General features: G+C 46.0%; 1 protein-coding gene across 2 annotated transcripts in view; it reads right to left on the bottom strand.

Annotated features, from left to right (window-relative positions):
- LOC144679255 (uncharacterized) overlaps positions 1-23635 on the bottom strand; it is a 180951-nt gene extending 157316 nt beyond the window's left edge. The window contains exons 1-2 of one of the 2 annotated variants that reach the window (XM_078539665.1): positions 23285-23635; positions 22471-22877 (exon numbers count right to left, since the gene is read on the bottom strand). In XM_078539665.1, coding sequence (XP_078395791.1) covers positions 22471-22877; positions 23285-23541 — 664 coding nt within the window. In that variant the 5' untranslated portion in view covers positions 23542-23635. Of the gene's footprint in view, positions 1-22470; positions 22878-23033; positions 23146-23284 lie in introns of those variants that run through there. The other variant, XM_078539666.1, reaches the window with a different exon arrangement.
- Between the last annotated feature and the right edge of the window lie 376 nt (positions 23636-24011).

Consider the following 24011-nt stretch of genomic DNA (forward strand, 5'->3'; position numbering starts at 1 on the left):
TTATTGTTCATAATGGTATACACATGCTTTACCCACTCTCAGGAACAGACTCCTCTACGTGTCAAACTGATGAAGCCCTCTTCTTTGAGATACATGCCTTTGCGAAGTGGTTCCACTTTAAGCATGAGTTACACTTTTTCCCCTCAAGCTGGACATGGTGTTGTAAATTGATGAGCACTTCTATAATTTAGGCATAATTTTGAGGGCATTTGACTGTAATGGGGCATGTGCTGATGAGACTGCTGAGGTCTCTTTGTCTGTAACCCTTGCACTTGAGCTGGTTGAGCAAGCAGTGTCTGAGGGTACATATCTGTGTAATCTCTTCAAATAAATCATAGAAGATTAGATTTTGACTGCCAAGGTTATGGCCATTTCCAAGGTTAAATTATCATCCTCCAAGTGGAAATGCTCCTGAAATTGTGGAACTGAATTAATTGGTCACAAATTAGTTCATTGGTTAGTGCGCCAAATTTACATGTCGAAGCCAATTCACGCAACACTGTCAGGTACTGTTTTATGGGCTCACCATCTCCCTGACATCTCTGGTGGAATGTATATCGTTCGATCATTACACTTTCTTTGGCCCAAAGTATTTTTCGAGAACACTTACTGCCATGTCAAAGGTAGACGTGTCTTTTGTGAGCTGCTCAAATATTTGCTGATCTTCTGCTCTGAGACAATGTATGAGTATTGCCTTCTTTCAGAATGCTGCCACATCCAGACTGGTCATCCCTGCAGTGAGCACGGTGGATCACCCGGCGAAGAAAAGAAAGGTGCAGAAGGAGGTAATTTTAAACTTTTCTCCATCATCCTCACTGTCAATTTGTTGTACATTTTATATCTTGGAGCGATGCAGAGTTGACTCTAGTTTCTATATGTTTTATTTAGAGTGCTTTAAAATGCCTGCTCCACGCTTACAACTTTAGCTTCCAGCTCCTTCTATAGTTTGTTTACTTTTTTCCTGAATCCACACTCAGGCTCACCAATCAAACACAGTGAGCATCAACAGTAAACAGACTCACATAATCAAACACAGAACAATCGAACACGACCTTGTTCATCTTGGATCTTTGTTTCTAAAACACTACTCATTTATCGTTATCCAGAGTAAGATTTCAATGGTGGCCAATGTTCTGTAAGTAGGCTTCTTGGCATGCAACCTTAAGTTCAGTCTGCAACAGGAGCTCTTCCATTGAAATTGGCTGTCTCCAGATACAGAAACTAGAATGGGGGGGTGAGCACATGAGATGGAGCACCAGTAAATGAGAGTGGAATAGAAAAGAATCACAGAGCAGAGAAAGACGTGATTTAACAGAAAGCTCAGTTAAGTGAGGTTGTGACAGATGCTGTAAAATAATTCCATTTGGGGCACATGAAAGAACAACAAATGATGACCCACTGCCGTGAGATTCACACAGGCGGTGAAATATTCCAGATTATTTTAAAATATTTTCTTTGCTCACATAGCAAATTTGTATAAAGGTAGCTAAAGTTATGCTTGAATTGAATTGTGATCTAGACATTTAAAAGTACACTGGTGTTCCGTTTTGGTCACAAAGACGTAAGGATGATAGTCAAGTATTGGAAGCAGGGCAGAGGAGGGCCACTTGGCTGAACCATGGTTTTAGAGATCTGAGTTACCAGGAAAGATTGGAGAAATGTGCACTTTCAAACCTTGCCAGGATGCATCCAAGAAATGAGATAATACATGTATATAAGATGGCAAATGGCATGGAAAAGGTGAATCGGGAAAATTACTTTATATTAAATTGTGTGTGTGTCCTGGGCAAAGTGTAAACTTAGCTCAGGTCAGGAAATTCTTCATATGAAGAGGGTTAATAAATGGGTGGATTACCAGATATAGTAATGGAGGTGAAAACCCTTCGAGTCATCTAAGAGTCAATTGTATGATGCAGTGGGGGGATTTCAGGGTCTTTGAGGCTGGGTAAACTAAGGTGGACTCAACGTTCCTCCTCATCCATAGTTATTTTGTGAGGTTCTGAGGAACAATTAAATAACAGCAAGTGGAAGGATGCAGATCTAATTCTTGTTCTTGGACTACCCTTGGGCAGAATTTAACAGGTGGCAGGACTTCCTACTGCTCCACTGAAAAAGTTGGTGGTACTCACCCTCACTCCAGTTGGTTAGCCTGTAGCCATTTAACGCTCTAAGAGTGTTAATGGGTTGGAGCCGGGCCTTTTATCCCCATCTGAGGAAGAAATCCTACCTCCGAGAATTGCAGCCAAACTGATTGGTCAGCAGCTCTTTCATCCCAGCAGTGCCACCAGGAGCAATGGCCACTGCTGGGGCCTGCATTCAGTCACAGAAAGCAAAGAGCTGTTGCAATGTTTTCATGTAGGAATCGCGGCAAACTTGTGCATAGACAGCTCCCACAAACAGCAATTTGATAATGACCAGATAATCTGGTTTATTTTTTTTGCGACGTTCACTGAAGGATAAATATTGGCCAGGTCACCAAGGTTAACTCTCCTGCTTTTCTTTAAAATAGTGCCCCGAGACCTCTTACCCCCACCTGGGAGGATGGACGGGGCCTCAATTTAATGTCACATCTGAAAGAAGGCATCTGTGACAGAGCAGAACTCCCTCAATACTGCACTGCAATATCGAGATTTCTGTGCTCAAGTCCTGGAAGACCCCCAACATTTTTGCCTTAGAGGTGAGAGTGGTACCACCTGAGCCACATCTAACACTTAAAACATAATTCAAAACTAGCACCTTTCTGTTCACTTGCTGCTGAAAGTTTGAAGGGGAATTTTGAATTAGGAAACTTTTTGGGGCACTTTGACATGACTTCACCTACATTCTAGCAGCAATTACTCTGGGAATTATCTGAGGAATTTACCTAAAAACAGTAAGCTCTGTGCTACTGAAAAGATACTGGGACATTAACATCTCAAAGACACAAAGCAGGTGCCATCAGACAATCCAGTTGAAGAAACTAGGAGACCATCACAGCAAATGGCCCTAGACAACAGCCATCACACAAACAAACATCAACAACAGCTAAGGGGAAATGGATCTTAGCACATGCACATTGACTTGAGATTCAGAGACATCACACTGGGATGGGGTCCATTGTTTCCGTTGTGGAAACAACATTGAGAGCTCCGGGGCTTGAGCAGCAGCTGGAGGCCGTGAGGTGCATCTGCGAGGCTGAGAGTTTTGTGGATAGCACGTTTTTAGATGTGGTCATCCCACAGCTTACGGAAGTGCAGACAGAGAGGGAATGGGTGACCATCAGTCAGAAGAAAGGTGTCAGGCAGGTAGTCAGGAAATCCCCAGGGTGCATCTCGCTCGAGAACCATTTTTCTGTGTTGGAAAATGGTGAGAGTGACGGTTCCTCTGGGGGGTGCAGCCACGCTTATGGCACTGTGAGTGGTTCAGCTGCAAAGGAGGGGAGGAAAAAGAGGGGAAGAACAATAGTGGTCGGAGACTCGATAGTAAGGGGAACAGTCAGGTGTTTCTGTGGCTGTAGACGTAACTCCAGGATGATATGTTGCCTCCCTGGTGCCAGGGTCAAGGACGTCACTGAACAGCTGCAGGACATTCTAAAGGTGGAGGGCAAACAGACAGAGATCATGGTACATATTGGTACCAACGACATAGGTAGAAAGGGGCATGAGGTCCTGCAAGCAGAATTTAGGGAGCTAGGAAGCAGATTAAAAAACAGGACCTCAAAGGTAGTAATCACTGGATTACTTCTGGTGCCACGCACTAGTGAGTATAGAAATAGGAGGTTAGTCCAGATAAACGCGCGGCTGGAGAGATGGTGCAGGAGGGAGAGCTTTAGATTTCTGGGACATTGGGACTGTTTCTGGGGGCGGTGGGACCTGTACAAGGTGGACGGATTGCACCTGAACCGGAATGGGACCAACATCTTTGCGGGGAGGTTTGCTAGAGCTGTTGGGGAGGGTTTAAACTAACTTGGCAGGGGGATGGGATCCTGAGAGGAGGTTCAGCAGGGGGAGATGCACAGCCAAAATTAGAAGAGAGAGCAAATGAGTCTGGAAGGCATAGAAATTATAGGCCAGTTAAGGAACAAGGGAATTTGGCAAAGTTGGATGGTATTTATTTTAATGCAAGGAGTCTGACGAATAAGGCAGATGAGTTGAAGGCACAAATTAATGCATGGAAGTATGATGTCATTGCTGCCACAGAGACATGGTTGAGGGAGGGTCAGGATTGGCAGCTCAATATTCCAGGATATAGGGTCTTCAGGCGAGGCAGGGAAGGAGGTAAAAGAGGAGGGGGTATTGCAGTAAGCAGTAAGGAGGGATGACGTCTTAGAAGGGTCCTCAAAAGAAGCCATATAGGTAGAACTTAAAAACAAAAAAGGAGCAGTCACATTGCTGGGAGTGTACTATAGGCCCCCAAACAGTCAGAGAGAAATAGAAGAGCAGATATGTAGGCAAACTTCAGAGAAGTATAAAAATAATAGGGTAGTAATAGGGGGGGATTTCAACTTCCCCAACATTAACTGGGTTGGTCATACTGTGATAGGTTTAGAGGGAGCGGAATTCTTAAAATGCACCCAGGAGAGTTTTTTAAGCCTGTACGTAGACGATACTACAAGAGAGGGGGAGGTCCCAGACTTAATTTTAGGGAATGAATGTGGGAAAGTGGTAGAGGTATCAGTGGGGGAGCATTTTGCAGATAGTGATCATAACTCCGTTAGATTCAAGGTTGTTATGGAAAAGGACAAGGATGGACCAGAAATCAGAGTTCTTAATTGGTGGAAGGCTGATTTTAATAAGATCAGATATGATTTGGCCAGAGTGGACTGGGAGCAGCTACTTTTAGATAAATATGCGTCAGAGCAGTGGGACTCATTCAAGAAGGAAATAGGGAGAGTACAGGGCCAACATATTCCAATAAAGATAAAGGGTGGGACCAACAAATCCAGGGAACCCTGGATGTTGAGGGATATACAGGGTTGGATAAAGAGAAAAAGGGAGGCTTATGGCAGATACAGAGGGCTCAAAACAGTGGAAGCCCTAGAGGAGTACAGAATGTGTAGTGGGGAACTTAAAAAAGGAAATTAGGAGAGCAAAATGGGGGCATGAAAAAACATTGGCACGTAAAATAAAGGAAAATCCAAAGTTATTTTATGAGTACATTAAGAGTAAGAGGATAACTAGGGAAAGATTAGGGCCCATTACCATAGTGGTAATTTGTGAGTAGAGCCGGAAGACGTAGATAGGGTTCTAAATGAATACCTTGTGTCGGTGTTCACGAGTGAGAGGGACGACGTGGGTATGGAAGTCAGGCAGAAGGACTTTGATATATTTGAAGAAATTAGCACAGAAAGGGAGGAGGTTCTAAGTGGTCTGGCAGGCTTAAAAGTAGATAAATCTCCAGGCCCAGATGAAATGTATCCCAGGCTGTTGAGTGAGGCAAGGGAGGAGATAGCAGGGGCACTGGTAATGATTTTCAATACCTTTCTGGCCACAGGAGAGGTACCAGAGGACTGGAGGACAGCCAATGTGGTACCGTTATTCAAGAAGGGAGGAAGGGATAAACCAGGGAACTACAACCCTGGGAAGGATCAGAAGGACCTTGGTGTGCATGTCCACTGGTCCCTTAATGTGGCAGGACAGGTAGATCAGGTGGTTAAGAAGGCATATGGGATACTTGCTTTTATTAGCTGAGGCATAGAATATAAGAGCAGGGAGGTTATGCTGGAACTGTATAAAACGCTGGTTAGGCCACAGCTGGAGTATTGCGTGCAGTTCTGGAATCCGCATTATAGGAAGGATGTGATTGCACTAGAGAGAGTGCAGAGGAGATTTACCAGGATGTTTCCTGGGCTGGAGAGTTTTAGTTATGAGGAGAGATTGAATAGACTAGGGTTATTTTCCCTGGAGCAGAGGAGATTGAGGGGGGACATGATTGAGGTGTATAAAATTATGAGGGGCATAGATAGGGTAGACAGGAAGGAACTTTTCCCCTTGGTGGAGGGATCAATAACCAGGGGGCATAGATTTAAAGTAAGGGGCAGGAGGTTTAGAGGGGATGTGAGGAAGAATTTTTTCACCCAGAGGGTGGTGGGAATCTGGAACTCACTGCCTGAAAGGATTGTTGAGGCAGAAACCCTCATAACATTTAATAAGTATTTGGATGTGCACTTGTGGTGCCATAGCATACAAGGCTATGGGCCTAGTGCTGGAAAATGGGATTAGAATAGTTAAGTACTTGTTTGAACGGCGCAGGCTTAATGGGCCAAAGGATCTTTTTCTGTGCTGTGGACCTCTATGACTCTATGAATGGGTTGTCTAAACCAAAGTAGGAACCAGGCTAAAGAGATTAAGGGGTGCTAAGCACCGACCATCCAAACAGAATGTGCTCCAGGAAATGTACTGGAATTGCAGTCACCAAGGAGCATCAGGAACGGTCAACCTGATTCATGGGCCTACAGCTTGCACCGGAACGACCAGCCGTGTGGGGAGTTGTAAGTATCAGCCAGATCCACGGATTTTGGGCTGAGAATTAAGGATAACTTTAAGGGTAGTAACTAAATCCTGAAAGGGGGTTTGTGTTGGACTGAGTAAGTTTTGGGGCAGAAACGTGGGGTTTTGTCTGTGGTTCTACTTTTCAGTGGAGTTTTATAAATTAGTTTGTGGTTTAGAGTGTTGTGCGGCGTCATTACAGTAGTTTAGAACTCTTGTATTAGGGGCAGTGGAGGTCAATAAATAAGTTTGTGGTTGAGCCTAAACCCCTGTGCCCCTGTGAGTTTGTCCTCAATAAAATCCTAAAGTCAAGAACCAACAGTAAGGGTAAACGAGCACTGATTGAACCCTTTATATGTCTAGTGACCACGGTAGGACCTTAAGGCTAAGGACAAATTATGGACGGGGCTAAGAGTAAGAAACCTTCAATGGAGCAGAGGATTTCTGAGTATGTAGGAGGTAAATTGAACTTTTCTGCATCGTGGGCAGAGGAGTTGATGAGTGCTGCCTGCCCGGAGGAGTGGGCGGGTAGTAGTTCACACAAGAAATCAAAAGAGAAAGCAGTTTGGCTGCTCTGTGTGCAGAGACATCTTTTAGCAGCGAAACTTAAGCAAGTGCAGGAGGAAAAGGAGGAGAGGGAGAACAGGGAAAATAATAGGGAGGCCGTGGTGGATCAGCTGGCAGCAGAATTAAGAAGCGAAAGGCAGGAGAGGAGAGCGCAGGAGGAGGCTTCAAGGAGCACAGTGGAATCTTTGCAATGCCAGGTTACAGAAAGTAAGAGGGAATGCCAGACTCAACGGGAACAAAGTGCCAGGAATCTGGAGAGAGCTGGCAAGGTTGAGGGGCAGCTGAAAGATGTCAAGTCAGTTGACAAGGTAGTGCAGAGCCAGGCACACGAAGAGGCGGACCATGGATCCTGTAGGGAAAAGATCTGGAAGCTGACCCTAGCATTAGCCGGGGCCAGAGGTATGGCTAACCTCATGGCACCAGGAGAATGTGGTATAGACAGGGATGACGTGGGGAAAGAGTCTGATGGCGGGGCTCAGTATAGCAGGAGTCGGCTGGCTCCCAAAGCACCTGGTCCCACCAATACCGATGTGCCCTCTGCGACAGCAGAAGTTTGGCCCACCTCCAGTAGGTGGTGGTCCGGCACCTTTGCAAAGTGATTATGTTGTCCCGTATCTCACCCTCCATTTGCAGGAGGTGCTAGCCAACATGCCAAAGTTAAAACCCCAGAGGAGATGCCACTGTCCACTTCGCGAATATCGAACAGATAGGGGGAATTAGCAACTGTGATGAGGACGAGGTGAAAAGGCTGATCTTGTTCTCCCTGGATGGGAAATTATATCAGAGTTTATCGGCAGCTACTAAGGCGGGGGAGTGGAAATGTGAATGGGTTGAAGGATGAGATTTTGATTGCATTGGGACGAGCTCAGGGCAGCCGTTTTTGCAGGTCAAGCAGACCCGGCAGCTAGTGGGGGAGGCATCGGACGCGTTTGCAGACAGGTTATGGCCTCTGTATCTGAAGGCTACAGGAGGCAACCAGGGTTGGTTACAACTAGCAGGGTCTGCTAGAAACCATTGACAAAGAACCCGGATAGCCCATTGCCTGTCACGGATTCGAACAATGGCAGAGTCATGGTTTGACCCCGAGGGCCTGACGAATACAGAGGCAGGGGTATTGAGGAAACTGACCCGAGCATTTAAAGCTGATGGGGGATTGGGGGGGGGGGGGGGGGGGGAGAGAGCTCAAGCAGAAGGGTAATGTGCATGCGATGAAGGGAGGCCAAGGAAGCAGAAGGGAACGAAAGCAGGGGGGTCTAACACTGACAAAGCATGTTTTGATTGTGGGAAGGCAGGACGCTGGATCAAGGAGTATCGGTTTCCAAAAGGGGGTAAACCAGGAAGAGAGGGGGTTCCCCAGGGTCGAAGCTGTGGGAAGCAGAGGCTGAGCCTCGGCGAAGGGAAGCAGAGAGGGAGAAGGCAGACGACCCAGTAAAGATTCTGGTAACCGCATTACAGCAGGTTATAGGCATGAGACAGGGGAAACAAGGCACCGCTGTAAGCAGTGAGAAGCCCAGTGGCCCCACCCAATGACTAAGCTGTGCCCAGCCTGAGCATGTGTGCCCACTCAGATGTGACGAGTGGGGGAGGCCCTGTGTAGAAAAGAGGGTGCAAGATGTTAGGGGGGAGATCTGTGGATAGCGGAGTGTCCAGCACAGTCGCCCACGCGGTCAACCCAACCACTTCTCCCTGGTCGAGTGGGACTCCGTTTAGGTTAATGGGCTTCACAGGAAAAGAGCAGGCTGGGACCATATCAAACCCCTTGCTGATAGAGTTAGGACCCCTTGCCACAAAGTGGAAATGTGTCCTGATGAAATGGGAACAGGCGGACAAGGGGTCCTGGGGGCCAACTTCATGCTGGCCCACCATCTCATTGTAGACATGAAAAAACACTGTCTATGGGAAGCAGTGGACTCAGGCGAGTCAGAAGAGGTTTGTGTCGTTCTCAAGGACGACAAGGTGAAGGGTAGTGTCTGCTCCAAGCAGCCAAGAGGCAGCTACAATTTGGATCAATTAGTCCAAAACACCCCGGCCGCTTATCGGAATTGTGTGAGAGACAATCTCGCTGTATTCGCCACCCACAGACATGGCTGCGGTAGGGTAGCAGGGGCAGAGGTGAGGATACAGGGAGATCCGATGTCGCGACCTCAGAAGCAGTATAGTTTCCCCAGGTAAGCAGAGAGGGACCTGGAAATAGCATTAAACTCCTTGGTGGAGCAGGGGGCACTGCGAACGATAGTAACCCATATAAACTCTCCTTTGCGGCCAGTTAGGAAGCCCGACTAGTCGTGGAGGGCCACGGTGGACTATCAGGTACTCAATATGAACATCCCCGCCTGGGCACCCACTGTAGCAGCAATGGTGGATTTAATAGGGAATATTGACAACCTTCACCGTGTTGGACATAGCCAATGGGTTTTGGTCCATCAGATTAAGATGGGAAGACCAATACAAATTCGCGTTCACGTTTAAGGGACAACAGTATACTTGGACGTGCCTCCCACAAGGGTTTCACAATAACACCTCAATCTTCCACCAGTGCATGGCCGACACCTTGAAGGGTTTCAGCCAGCTCGGACAGCTAGCCTAATACGTGGATGACTTGTTACTGATCTCGGGTGGCTTGGAGGATCATGGGCTCCGAATGGACAAGCTGTTGAAGCTCTTAAAGGAAACGGGGTTCAAGGTGGACCCCAAGAAAGCCCAAATAGGACAGGAAGAGGTGCAGTTTTTGGGACTTACGATCAGAGCAGGGCAGAGGGCTATAGATGATGCAAAGGGAAGAGCAGTACAGGAACTACCTGCCCTGAAGGTGGGTCTTTTCTGGGCATTACGGGATACTGCCAGGATTTTCATCGAAGGTTACGCGGCCACAGTGGCTCCTTTGCTTAGGCTCCTTAGGAAAGGGGTAGACTGGGAATGGCATGAAAATCGCCAGGAGGCATTTGCCCGCCTGAAAGAGAATCGTCAAACTTCCCCCGCACTGGGAGCAATAACTGGGGACTCAGATTTTGGAGGTATTTGTATTTGGAGGTAGCGGCCACCCAGGATAGCTTGAGTAGAGTGTTGCTCCAGGAGCGGCACGACAGGCTAAGGCCAGTGGCTTATGCTTCCTGAGTCCTGACAGGGGTTGAGAGGGGTTATCCGAACTGTGAACATCACATCACCACTGGGGGCCCTGGAGCGTTTACGGGGGGGGTCTCTAATGGCCCTGTGGACCTGTCACACCCCAACATAAATGCTGCTGGACGGGGACAGTGAGCAGCTGCCGCATCCACTCGCTGGACACGGCTGCTTTCCCAAATTAACTTGAGGGTGGAAAACCTGGCGGAACCAGAGTTAGCCCTCAGCCTGCTATCCCCGGGAAACAAAGCATGTGGGCTCAGTGGAAGGGTGTGGGACATAGGTGTGGGGTTCCGAGCCGGGGAACAACAGACAGGGAGAGACGTACACGTGGATGGGTCCAGCTCGGTAACAAACGGGGACCGTATGATGGGGTGTGGGGTTTATGACCCGGAGGCAGGAATAGAGAAGGCAGTAAACTCCCTGTCACACTGAGTGCACAGCAGACAGAGCTGGCAGCTGTAGTTTATGTGGTCACACACCCCCTGAAGAATTCCCAACCCCTACACCATATGCTCAGATTCGATGCAAAAACAGAATTACCTGGAAAAACTCAGCAGGTCTGGCAGCATAGGTGGAGAAGAAAACAGTTGACGTTTCGGGTCCACATGACCCTTCAGCAGGGGTTTTTATGCTCAGATTCGCTGTTCACATGTGATTCCTGCATTGAATATGTGGTGATATGGGCCCGGCGAGGATTCAAGTCTGCAGACTGGGAAGCCCACTGCAAAACATGATACTGGATGTCACAGGCAACATCCAGAAAGTGAAGGCGCATTCCAGAACAGAACCCAAACGGGTAGGCAATGAAAAGGCTGATGAGCTAGCAAGGAAGGGGGCTAGAAGAAGGAGTGTCGTGGGGCCCATACCCATTTGGAGCGGAGGCCGCTTTAAGGGATTGGGAGGGCGGCCCACGGACTTTAAATCTGCCCCCACCCCAGACCTGACTCAGGTCCAAGCGCAGGATACGGTGTTGAGAATTGTAATTAAGAAAAAGGGAGAGCAAGATCCAACTGAGAGTCCTTATGGAGCGGTCGATGTGGTGGTTCAGGAAGGGGATGATGTTCAAGGGGGGAAAAATGGGCTGTGCCCACGCAGTACCGGGAGGTGTTCATGCAACTTGCCCGCGGGGGCCCGGCGGCTGGACATCCCGGACTGGAGACGACCTGGAAGAGAGGAGAGCAGGCAGGTTGGTGGCCCCATCTCAGGGAAGAGGTAAAGGAATGCTGCAATAGGTGGTTAGTGTGCACTGCATACAACCCAGATCCCCGCTGCAGGAAAGCCTCACAGGGACATGTCCGAAGGGTGGAAGGACCCTGGCAATCCATACAGGTGAACTTCATCGGGCCGCTGCCCACCACTGAATCAGGCAACAAATATTACCTCGTGCTGGTGGACATTTTTTCTAAGTGGGTAGAAGCCTTCCCTTGCCGAGCAGCCACAGCATTAACTACCGCCAGAACCCTGGTCCAGGACGTATTCTCCCGATGGGGACTGCCTCGGGTAATGGAGTCCGACCAGGGGAGCCACGTTAAGGGACACATCATGCTGGCCACCCTGAAGCTATTGGGTATCCAAGGGAAATGGCTTGTGGCCCACAACCCCGAGTCATCGGGTATAGTTGAAAGAATGAACTGGACACTGAATGAAAGGCTCAGGAAGGAGGTAGGAGAGCACCCAAAGAAGTGGGATGAGATCCTGCCGCTCGTTCTAATGAGCATCAGGGCTAGCCTCTCTAAGAGCACAGGGCACTCTCCGCATGAACTGATGACAGGGAGGGCGATTCAGGCCCCAACTCAAGTACTAGTGCCAGTCCTGACTGAAACCCAAACGAGGGAGGTTACCCGGAATAAGTGTGCGAAGGACCTATACGAGACCCTGAAGGAAATACACTGGGAGGCAGCAAATAATATGCGGAGCCAACACCAGAGAAACAAACTGCTGTTGGAACCAAACAAGGTGCAGGAGTGGAAGGCAGGGGACCAGGTCATGGTGAGAAATTATGCCTGGGTAGGGGCATTCAAACCACTACATCTGGGACCGTATAGTATCGTGGACAAGACAAGCCCGATGGTGTATGCAGTGCGGCTGCCAAAGAAGGAAAAATGGTTCCAGATCAACTGGTGTAAACTGTATGACCCCAGGGAAAAGACAAGTAAAACAAACCAGGGCTCAGGGAACGATCGTGAGCCTGATGAATATGAGTCCTTCCCCTATGATCTGGGATGATGATGAGGACAGACAGCAGCGCGGTAAGGAGGAGCAGTCGGACACCCCAACCCAGGGTGCCCTGGACACCTCCCCATACATCAACTCTGAGCTGCAAGAGACCCCACCCTGAGAGACAGGAAGGGAGAATGCAGTAGCAGGTACACACTGTTTAAAATTTGTACATAATCAAAGGCTGTGGAGGGAGGATCCCTCACAGAGTAGTGCTATTTTCTTTTTGTCTTTTTTCTGTAGAGACAAATTGGATCCAAGCACACAAAATGGGATGCGCCCTGTGGCTGAGCATGGTAGTAATCTTGGTTGGAGCCAGACAGACAGAGCGAGGAGACACCGAGATGTCCTTCACCTATGGGTGTATGGAGGGGGGGCCGGACCCATCATAATACAGTGGGGAAAACCACAGGGACATTGACAGGATAAACATATATTCCCACAAGGGAAAGTGGCCAGGTTGGTTGGGATCAAATTCGACCAAATACTCCGACTCCACCAGCTACCAGTTCGGTGAGACATGCCCTGCCCAAGATTAAATATTAGAGCTGGCAAGGTAAAGGTGGAAGAGGGAAGGCGAGTGTGCCTGGAGTGTCGAGGAAACATCTCAGTGGGATGGTGGTCATGCTTACGAAAGACACATAGGAGTAAGGCCGATGTATTCAGGGACTGGGAGAGACTGGGAAACAACTCATTCAGACAAGTTACCGGGACAAAGTGGGGTACGAAATTGCGCTGGGGCAAATGGTGGGAGGAGGAGCAAGGAATACATATATATGTGTGGGGGGATCTGAACACAAATGCCACAAGGGGGCAGCCATTGCCTTCAAACGCCAATGCCAGGACTCCAGATCCGGACTGGACTGGACTCAGAGTTTAGACTCTTAGTGGTCCTGGATTCCCCAAATGCCGTCAGTGCCACCGCAATGGTAGCATTTGACTGGAAGCCTCCACTGAGGGCCCCAAAGGCCCAAGTCACGGAAGTCAGGTATCCTGTAATAACACCTGGACCCAGGAACAGGTTAGTGTTATTTCCGACAGGGAAGGTAGTGTACCATGATGTGCATCACGAGATAGCCCTGGTCTCCTCAATTTTATGGAGGTGTGACTTCTCCGGTGATGCCCAGTAGAGACAGAAAGGTTGTACGAGAAGCTATTAAAGGAAACGTTGCAACAATTCTACAACCTGGATCATGGGGACAAAATTCAGGAGAGTTTGTACAAATTGCATAGTAGCCGACACTCCAGCTCAGGAAGAGAAAAGAGGGGATTAATAAATGATGCTGCTACTGTATTTAACAGAGGGACGTCACTAATCAATGGCCTAGATAGTGCCCAGCTCCAGCTGCAGGTCAATACCCTGCGGAATCAGTTGAAAAGAATACGAGGGGAGAGCAACGAGATTGAAGGGCAAGAGTTACGAGAAAACCAAGTTATGATAATTCGCCTGAAGGAAATAATAGCTGAGCTGGAAATCCATGCCCAGACAATAAACAAACTGATCAGGGAGGGCTGGAATATGTCAGACCGAGCCACCCAGAACGATGCGTGCATTGTGTACAGTGCTTGGTTGCTAAGTGAGGGTTCAGTAATCTGGAAGATTTGAGACAGGGTCGCGTACCATCATGGATCAAGAACAAACACTTAACCTCTTGAACCCATGCCAGCTGTGGTTGGCTTTTGAAGCAGACCCAGTCCCGATTGACTGTGGCCAGTATAATCCAAGCTATAATGGGAGTGGTTCTCAGTATGCCAGTAATGGGCCAGCCACAGCAACTGGCGCCTGTATACCAGACGGAGAATGTTGGGGTCATTAGAAATGGGGAACACGTGCAGCGTCAAAAAACCCCTCCATATGTGGTCAAATAGGGGAGCTCTATGTCTAGCACAGACTTAAAAGGGTGCCAGGAAAGAAGGGCACATGTGGTGTTATGCCCAAATCACCTGAATGAATTCGATTGGCCACTGTGTGGGTTTGAATCAGAAAGCACACGACCCATCAAATTCACTATGGAGGTGATGGCCCAGGACCATGTTCCACCCCAGGTGGCGTATGAGGGCAACGGGACATACTGGGTTACCACCAGTGTGAGTCAGCATAGGATACACAATAATACTTGGTGCCCTATCCAGGACCCGACTTTCTGTTTTAAACCCCCGTTGGAAGTCGAGATTTCACAAGTAAGGATAATCCCTATCTGGAATCATGCTGCAATGAATCTTCCAGTAGACAGGGCCCTCCCAAACCTCCAAGATTACATTTTGGATATGATATTCCACCACTTCCCGAGCACCTCACAAAATTAGTAAAGGGGGTGGAATTATCTCAAAAACACTATTACACTCATGAACAGAGAAACAGAGACACAGGGAATGAAATCAGAGAAATAGCATCCCCACTTTGGTGGGATCTTGGTCTCAACATTGAAGTACCCTCTTGGATCAGAATTGCTTCACAAGTGTTAGTCATCGTACAGTTAATCATGATGTTGTACATATTAGCTTTGTCTTGTAAGCTGAGGTGTAAAACCAAAAGGCAAAACCTGGGGAAGTGGTTAAGAAGGGATTTACCAGAGGACTCTAGGGTATAGGCAGTGATCTGACTGAGGCTTGCAATTCCCAGTATTGCGGGTGAAGGTTTGTCATCAGAAGTAATATCTCTAGTGTTTGGGAATGTAGGATCGTAATCCCCTCCAACTGGACTTTATTGAATACAAAACCCCAAAGACTTTGTTTCATGGACATAAACACTACAAAACAAAACAAGCCAAACTTCAACACAGAGGAAGGCTGTACCGCAAGGGGTTAATCTTCAAACATGTCAAAACCAAAACCAAATCGATACTGTGTAAAGATACTGGGACATTATCATCTCAAAGACACAAAGCAGGTGCCATCAGACAATCCAGTTAAAGAAATTGGGAGATCATCACAGCAAATGGCCCTAGACAACAGCCATCACACAAACAAACACCGACAACAGCTAAGGAGAAATGGATCTTATCACATGCACACTAACTTGAGATCCAGAGGGATCACACAGGGATGGGGTCCATTGTTCCAGTCGTGAAAACAACATTGCGATGTATGGGTCGCCTGAACCAAGGCAGGAACCAGACTAAAGAGATTAAGGGGTGCTAAGCACCGACCATCCAAACAGAATGTGCCCCAGGAAATGTACTTTGATATTAGAAACAAGATTCGTAATAAGAAGTCCAAGGCCGTGGGGTCTGGAACTGTGGTCACCAAGGAGGATCAGGAATGGTCAGCTCGATTAACGGACTTACAGCTTGCACCGGAACGACCAGCCGCGTGGAGAGTTGTAAGCATCAGCCAGATCCACGGATTTGGGGGCTGAGAATTAAGGATAGCTTTAAATCCTAAAACGGGGTTTGAGTTGGACGGGGTAATTTTTGGGGCAGAAACATGGGGTTTTGTCTGTGGTTCTACTTTTCAGTAGAGTTTTATAAATGAGTTTGTGGTTTAGAGTGTTGTGCGGCATCATTACACTAGTTTAGTGCTCTTGTATTAGGGGCAGTGGGGGTATTATGTCAATAAATAAGCCTGTGGTTGAACCTAAACCCTTGTGCCCCTGTGAGTATGTCCTCAATAGAATCCTAAAGTCAAGAACCAACAGTAAGGGTAAACGAACACTGATCGAACCCCTTACACTACTCAGGGCACCTACCAGGAGTCACCAGGTGAAAAAGACAGCTTAAACACTGGCATCTTGCAAGAAAGGAGGGCAGGAAGGCATGAAGCCAGGCAGAGCTGCAGGAGGGTGAAATAGACCCCTTTGGCTCAGCAGGTGCAAGACCTCGGTCTTCCTCTGGACTCATCCGCCAGGACCTTCAGTGCTGTGTCTGAAAACCTATTCACCCTCTCACTCAGCCCCTGAGCATTCCTGTCAGTCAGCACACACCACACCTTAGTGGAAGTGGGTGAGTGCAGCCCACTTGCGTTTCTCCACAAAAAATGCATCTAATCAGCATTGGAGTGCTTATCTGCAGGTGTCTATTTTAGGTAATCAACATTAGAAGCAAAATTGAGCACCAAAACCAGACTTCCAAGCTGGTGTGTCAAATTAGCTCAGCACCCATTTAGTGCTTGTTTGCACTCTTTCAGCAAAATAGCCCCAAATGCCTTTTTAGTGGATCATTTTAAAGTCTTCATCCCATTACCTAAATTTTTACAATAATGCCTACATTTTAACTTGTCTGCATTTTAAACTGTGCACTTTAGAATAAAATACAATGGCACAAATAAAATTAATTTCAAAAATCTGTGTGCAGTTGAATGGCTTGCCTTGTCTGATTAAAAGATGACCAAAAGATTCCTTTTAACTATGTTCCTCTGTTGGATGTATTAGCTCTGGCCCAAAACTGGTTTTGTGGGGGTAGCACACTCTATTGTACTGTGAGAAAAATAACTCGCATTTATAAAACACCTTTCACGGCCTGAAATGTGGTAATTCAAATGTTGCAACCAATCTGCGCAAAGCAAGCCCCCATAAATAGCAATGAGATAAATGACCAAATAAACTGTTTTCATAGAGTCATAGAAGTTTACAGCACAGAAAAAGGCCCTTTGGCCCATCAAGTCTGCACCGGTCAAACAAGTACTTAACTATTCTAATCCCATTTTCCAACACCAGGTCCATAGCCTTGTATGCCATGGCATCGCAAGTGCACATCCAAATACTTCTTAAATGTTATGAAGGTTTCTGCCTCTACCACCCTTTCAGGCAGTGAGTTCCAGATTCCCATCACCCTCTGGGTGAAAAAATTCTTCCTCACATCCCCTCTAAACCTCCTGCCCCTTACTTTAAATCTATGCCCCCTGGTTATTGATCCCTCCCACCAAGGGGAAAAGTTTCTTCCTGTCTACCCTATCTACGCCCCTCATAATTTTATACACCTCAGTCCTGCCCCCCGTCAATCTCCTCTGCTCCAGGGAAAATAACCCCAGTCTATCCAATCTCTCCTCATAACTAAAACTCTCCAGCCCAGGCAACATCCTAGTAAATCTCCTCTGCATTCTCTCTAGTGCAATCACATCCTTCCTATAATGTGGATTCCATAACTTATTGGTGTTGGAAGAGGCAAGATAAATATTGGTCAGAACATCAGGTGAACTCCCCTGCTTTTCTTCAAATCATGTTCTAGGGTCTTTTATATCCACTTGTAAAAATAGATGGCACCTCTGTTAGTACTACCAGTGGCACAGCGCAAATCTAAGAGACTAATGGTGGTTTGTAGATTGATTCAAATAGGTGTGTACTTGAAGCAACTGATTCTCCCAAGGTTGTTCATTTTTATTGCTTTAGATACAGATTTGGATGAGTGCAAAAAATGGAAAACTCCAAGTGAGTAAATAAGGAATCAGTGGCAGCCTTCCGTCTCCTAGGGTGATGGTTAGCACTGTGTTTTCCTCGGGCCCTCATCTTGGCCAGCTGACCTTCTTGTTTCTGTTCACCTCTTCCAGTGCCCTTCTAAATAGTCACCCTCCAGAGGTTATGCCTGTCAGCAACTGTCTCCCAGTTGTCAGTGTCATTATCCACCATCTTCATATTTTGTTTGCAAAGGTATGGGCGCCCGGGAAGTCATGACCCAGTGGCCAGTTCAATGTACAGAACATCTTTGGGTATATGGCTCTCATCCATCCAATGAATATTGCTGAGCATGCACAGACATTGTTGGCTTAGCAATGAGTCTATGCTAATGGAATTAGCATGCTCCAGGACCTCTGAGTTGGTGACCTTGTCCTGCCAAGAGATGCCAAGGATAGGTCTGAGACAGCGAAGGTGGAAACTGTTCAGCATTTTCTCCTGCCTAGAATATGTTGTCCAGGTCTTACCACTGTAGAGTATCTGCTAAGGATGCAGACTTGCAGTTCAGTGTTCTCAGTCAGGTTGCTGTTCTTCCACACTCTCTTACTCAGATTGAACACAACAGCTTGCAGCTTTTACGATGCACGTCTTGGACTTCAGCATCAAGTGACAGATGACCCGTATTGTGCAGCCCAGATATGTGAAGCTATCAACAGCCACCAGCGTCACATTGTCAATGCTGATAGATGGCGATATTCTGGACTATGACATTTGTCTTCCTGATGGCTGATGGTCAAACCAAACTCTTTACAGGTGTGAGAGTCTGTCCATTTGCCACTGCAGGTGTTCCTCAGTATGGAATGTCCAAATAAGGAATATGAAACTAAAAATGTGACAAACAAAAATGATGGGACAGCAAGTTGTAGGCAGCAGTGTACAGGAAAATGGGGAAGCAGTCCAGCACCCAATTCTTGGTCTGATGGCTACTGGAGTGGAGGAGGTGCTGCGTGAGGAAAAGTTAAAGAGGTAAAGAAGATTGCCCTCCATGCAACTCCATGCGTCATCGCCATAGGTCAGAATTACAGTATGCCTAGGAGGTGCAGCAACATTTCAGGATGCAGCTGCTTGTTAGTGTCACTGGTTGTGCTGCTTCTGTGTTACATGATAGCAGCAGGTGTCCCTGCAGTAAACTGCACAATTCTTCAACTGGCTCTCGGTTGACCTAATCCCTGTGAAGACAATTCTACATGGTTATTACTGGACACCCGAGAGATGGTTGATGAAATGTTAAATAAAAACAGAAAATGCTGGAAAACTCAGCAAGCCTGGCAGCATCTGTGGGGAGAGAAACAGAGTTAATGTTTTGAGTTCATACGACTGAAGAAGTTACTTCAGATTTCCAGCATCCGCAGTATTTAGCTTTTAGCTTTGTTGGTGGGTTCAGCCAATGAAGGTACACTAGCTAATGAATGCCTTGGCATGCTTTCTTACATGTGACATGAATGACAGCATAATGTATTGTGCTTGAATTGCTTGTATCCAAAAGTAGCTAGTCAGGCATTCCCATATCTTAGTGATGCTATTGGGTATGCTCTCTCAACTTTCTTTAAACACGATAATCACTGCCAAAGCAGTGTGCGTTCACCTCTACAGTAATGGTTGTGTGGATACTGAAGTATGGGTGTAGAGAACCCCTCATGCAGTCTGACCTGTTTAACATTCCTTCATTGGTCCTTCCTCACAAAACCTCAAATAAGCATTGAGATAATTATTAATGCCAAAAATAGTGGCAAAGGTAAAATATGACTACAATTGGCACAAAGAGCCTATGAGCTACCAGGAAACAAAAGAAAATGGTTGAGAAATGTCAGAAATACACTTAGCTTAACATTACTGTCTCCTTTCTGTGACCTTCTGTATTTTTACTGTTGCATACCTTGGACTTCCATTTATACTTGAAGTCTGGCATGCCAGAAATTTGGGAAATGGCATGCCAGAGGTTCCTGCCCTATTCAAGGTGAGCATATCTGATACTGCTAGTCCTGTATCCCTTGGAAACTATACTTCAGTGAAAAATAGACCATTCTGTGGAACTGAACTCCTGCCCATACCTGATATTTATGGGTAGAATGAGTGGCCAGGAGTAGAGTTTCCAGGCTGTAGTGCCAACATCAAGCCCTCACTTTATCTGACTGAGTTGAGTAAAGCTCCCCCTATTGTGGCATCAACAATGCACCTTAACTTTAATCTCAGATAGGACCCACTAATATACAGTGGGATTTTAAAAAATTCCCTCACACCTACCAGTCTTATGTTTCTCCATACAAGACTGCTAAATTATTGCTGATTTTTACAGCACTAATGGTCCTATACAGTCGGCCTCCACAAAACTAAAAGCTGACATTTGTATTATACTTGGAGCATTGGTGCAAACCAGTTTCAGTTTGCACCTACACTATAGCTGCAGAGTAACTGTAGTTTAAGAATGTATAAACTAACTTAATGTAACATCTTCACAGCTAGCAAAAAGATTAAACATTTTCAACACAAAAAAATTATTTCTATTATGGGGCCCAATAAAGCATTGAGGCTCTTAGTTGAAATTCAATCATGTTGATGGGTTCTATTCTGTGATTTGAAAGACAAATAATTAGAATTGCGTAATACAAATACACTTGTGGCATGGTTTATACAAGCATTGTGGATAATGATTGAATTAGATTCAAGAAGCGCTACTTTAAATTTTTTACATAATTTTTTAATCATATATTGTTTGCCAACAAAAACACATCATTGTGTTTTAGTTAAACAGGACTGTATGTGTATTGGATACTAACCAGGTGCATGCCCTGCTACTGCAAACTGGCCTGGTTGGTATCTAATTAATATGCGTGCGAGAAGCAGCTCTCGATAAAAATAATGCATTTACAGCAGGCAAGACATAGTACTTGTTAATAAACTGTATGCAACCAAACAAGGAAGTTTCTGATACATGGCTACCAAGAGATACAGTAAAAAAAACTCTGAAAATTAGCAACATTTACTGTTGGAAAGAATGTGGACATTTTATTTTTGTTTTTTTAATCAGGTGAGCTCTTATCCGTCCAATGCAGGTTGTTTGTCTTGTGGGGCACGTATTTATATACAGTAGTGTCTCAAACCCAGCTGTCCAAAAAACCCCCGTTGTCCAAAAACTGGACATTTTTAGAATGTGCCATGCATCAATTTTAAACTTACCTGGTCAATTCGATTAGGCACTGCATTGGTGCAGTGTGGCACCTGACTAGTTATCCCCTTTGGCACTTGTGCGTCGGTCTATTCCCGTGCTCAGAGCAACCCTTGACCCCACCTGACCTGACTTGACCTGAACTGCCCATGGCCTGGACAGCCCAACCCAAAGTCTGGCAAGATTTAAATCTGGCAGAGCCTCAGTCCCAAGGTTGCTGGTTTTGAGACACTGCACCTGTTCTCTGTAACTTTGCATTGCACATATACAGTTTAGACCCATCGTCCTACTAATCTGCAAATACCTCAAGCTGTTAATACTAACAAATCTTAGTGTCTTGATTGAAGATTTATCCCCCAATTTAACAATGGGATTAGAAGTAGGTAAACAAAGTTCAAACAGGTCAAACCAATGTGTAATGTGCTTAAGTGCAACTGAGTTATTTGAACTCTGTTGTCTGAGCCTGCAGGTCATTTTGGACTATAGGCTACTTTGGAAACTTTTCTCTAACATTTCTTTCTAATTTTCTTCCTTGGAAACACACCCTTACCTTGAAATGATGTGAGCGATTTGCTAACAGGCCCCTCTAGTCTACACCATTCTTGGCCTAGCAAGTATTAGAGCGGGAAGAGGCTAATTATTTTTCTCTCCTTTGTGGGGAAGCAGTAGCATGATTAGATTAATTTGTAAACTTATTAGATGAAAGTTTGAACCCGCTGCTGGTTTTGTACCTTGGTGCTACAATATGCTGTGCAATTGGGCTTTTTCTATTTTTTAAATAATTTCTTATATTTATTCCTTCTTTCTCCAAATCTGCTTCCTGCCCTTAGTTGACCTTTCATTATCCAGAAGCTGGTGGAGTAAGCATATTCTATCTGCTTCCTCATTGTCAGCTGTCATCCTGCCTATAACCCAGGAGAAGCCCAGGTCTGAATGTCAGCAGAAGTTACCTGGTCTCTTGGTTCGTGTAACAGTGAAAAAGATGCCATATGTCACCAATCCAGCTTTGTGTGTTCTTGAGTCATAACAGCTACATAGATTGAAGTAAAGACTTGTGTCAATTGTTCTTTACAAGCTAACCTGTGTGAGAAAACCCTTTTGTTGCAAAAGAAATACACTCACATATCACTGACTAAATAAAATCCAGGTCTTACTTTTAATCCACGATTTAAGAAGTGAGTAATACATCTAAATGGCATCAAAAAGATTGTACTATAGTATAATATATAAAGAAAATGGACATAGGTTCACAGCTGACTGATCATGGTTAGATGCATAAATAGATTACTGCTTATTGGCTATGAATATGCAAAAAATCTAACCCAGGGTGTCTGATGATAGCACCAACATTTATCTGATTGGTTGTGCTTTGCTCTTATTTCATGAAAATGTTAAAAAATATTCATTACAAACTTGCACTAAGTCTCGTATATAATAGTTTATTTCCTAGAGTACAATGAGATTTATCCACATTATCCACAAAGGAAAACCTCAAAGTTTTCACCCATTTACATTGCAGTAACAAAATTGTTAAAACTCACCTTTAAATGATGCCCAGTGCAATGCATTGTCACCTTCACTGTCACACGCTTGCAGTCTGGCTCCTTTCCCCATCAGGTAGCAACAGAGGGCAATGTGTCCGCATTGTGAAGCTATTATTAAAGGAGTGCATCCTCTCTTGTCCCTCTCATCCACTGAAACTCCAGCTTGCAGTAGGACGTCTATGACAGAGATCAGTCCTTTGACCGCTGCCCAGTGAATAGGCCGCTGTGCCGGTTCAGAGCGGCTGGGCAGATTCACAGGGAGCTTTAAGTCTAACAAGTATCTGAGAAGAGATATGGATCCACTGAGAGCTACCCAATGCATAAGAGTGTGTCCTTTCTCATCGTACTGACACAGAAGCTCCACATCCCCCTTCTCGACTAGCGTCTGCAGTTCTGTCAGATTTCTACAGGAAAAAAGTAAAATGCAACATTCTTTTAAGAGTAACAGTAATAACTTCTTCAATTCGCACAATGATTCTAACATTAATTATTGCAATTGGTAACTATACATTAATGAAGGGAAACGATTACGGGGAAATAAGTTTTAATTCTGGTCTTACTTCCTTGAAACTTCACTTTTTTCATTAAACGTTTCAGAATGACCTGGTTTCTTTGCAAAGGAAGTTTCTTAACGTGTGCTTTCTCCAAATGTAACAGTAAAACGTTATCATATAGAAATATACAAAAGGACTGCGTAGTTCGAAAAAAAAGTCAGGGAAACAATGTAAACACAGAAAGGGGATTGGGAAATGGGGGGTGGGATAAAGGAAGGAGAAGAAAATCAAAAAATGCGATGCAAGCCGCCACTCACCCGGTTACCAGAGCAGAGATGATGTGTTGCCAGTGCCCATGCCCCAGTCTTTGACCCCCTCCAGCAAGTTGCGCTTTGCAGCCTCTCCGAGATCCTTGCTGTCTGGATCCGGGACTGAGCTCAGAGGAGAGAGCCGCCACCATCTCCAGAACTTGTCCTAGTTGTGCACCCACTGAGTGGGGCATTAAGTACTCGGGCCGGCTCCTCCTCCTCCTCCTGCAGTCACAGTCCAGCTCCATGTGTGTGACCAGTGTCATTTACTAAAGTGCCCCAAGTGCCACTGTCCCCACCCATTCATGGCTCTGCAAAGGCGCTCGGGCAGCCAGCCGCGCCGTTGCAACTTTAGGGGCTAATAACCAACAAACAACCAACCATTTGGTCCCACAGCCGAACTATGGCAGAAGTACTGCCTTAAATGCTTGACATGCACAGGTCTGTGTAGCAATGTGCTTAAATTAATATCGGCAAATACTCAGGTAGAACTATTTGTGGTGGCGGAAATCTGGGAACGATAAATGGAGCCGCCCTCTCCTGGTGACAGGGGTTTGCACACACGGCAAAGAGATGCTCCCAGCTCTTGAGTGCTGTCTGTTTTACAGAACTATAGAGAGTAAAGAAACAGGACATGGAGCCAATCAACTCTGTGGCGCTGTTTTTCTGCTCATGAACCGCCTAGTATAAGTCTTTCTCCTTCAAGTTATATATTTCAGCATTCCTGCTTTGAAAA

The sequence above is a fragment of the Cetorhinus maximus genome, chromosome 1, assembly GCF_964194155.1.
Source record: "Cetorhinus maximus chromosome 1, sCetMax3.hap1.1, whole genome shotgun sequence".
Classification (NCBI taxonomy): Eukaryota; Metazoa; Chordata; class Chondrichthyes; order Lamniformes; family Cetorhinidae; genus Cetorhinus; species Cetorhinus maximus.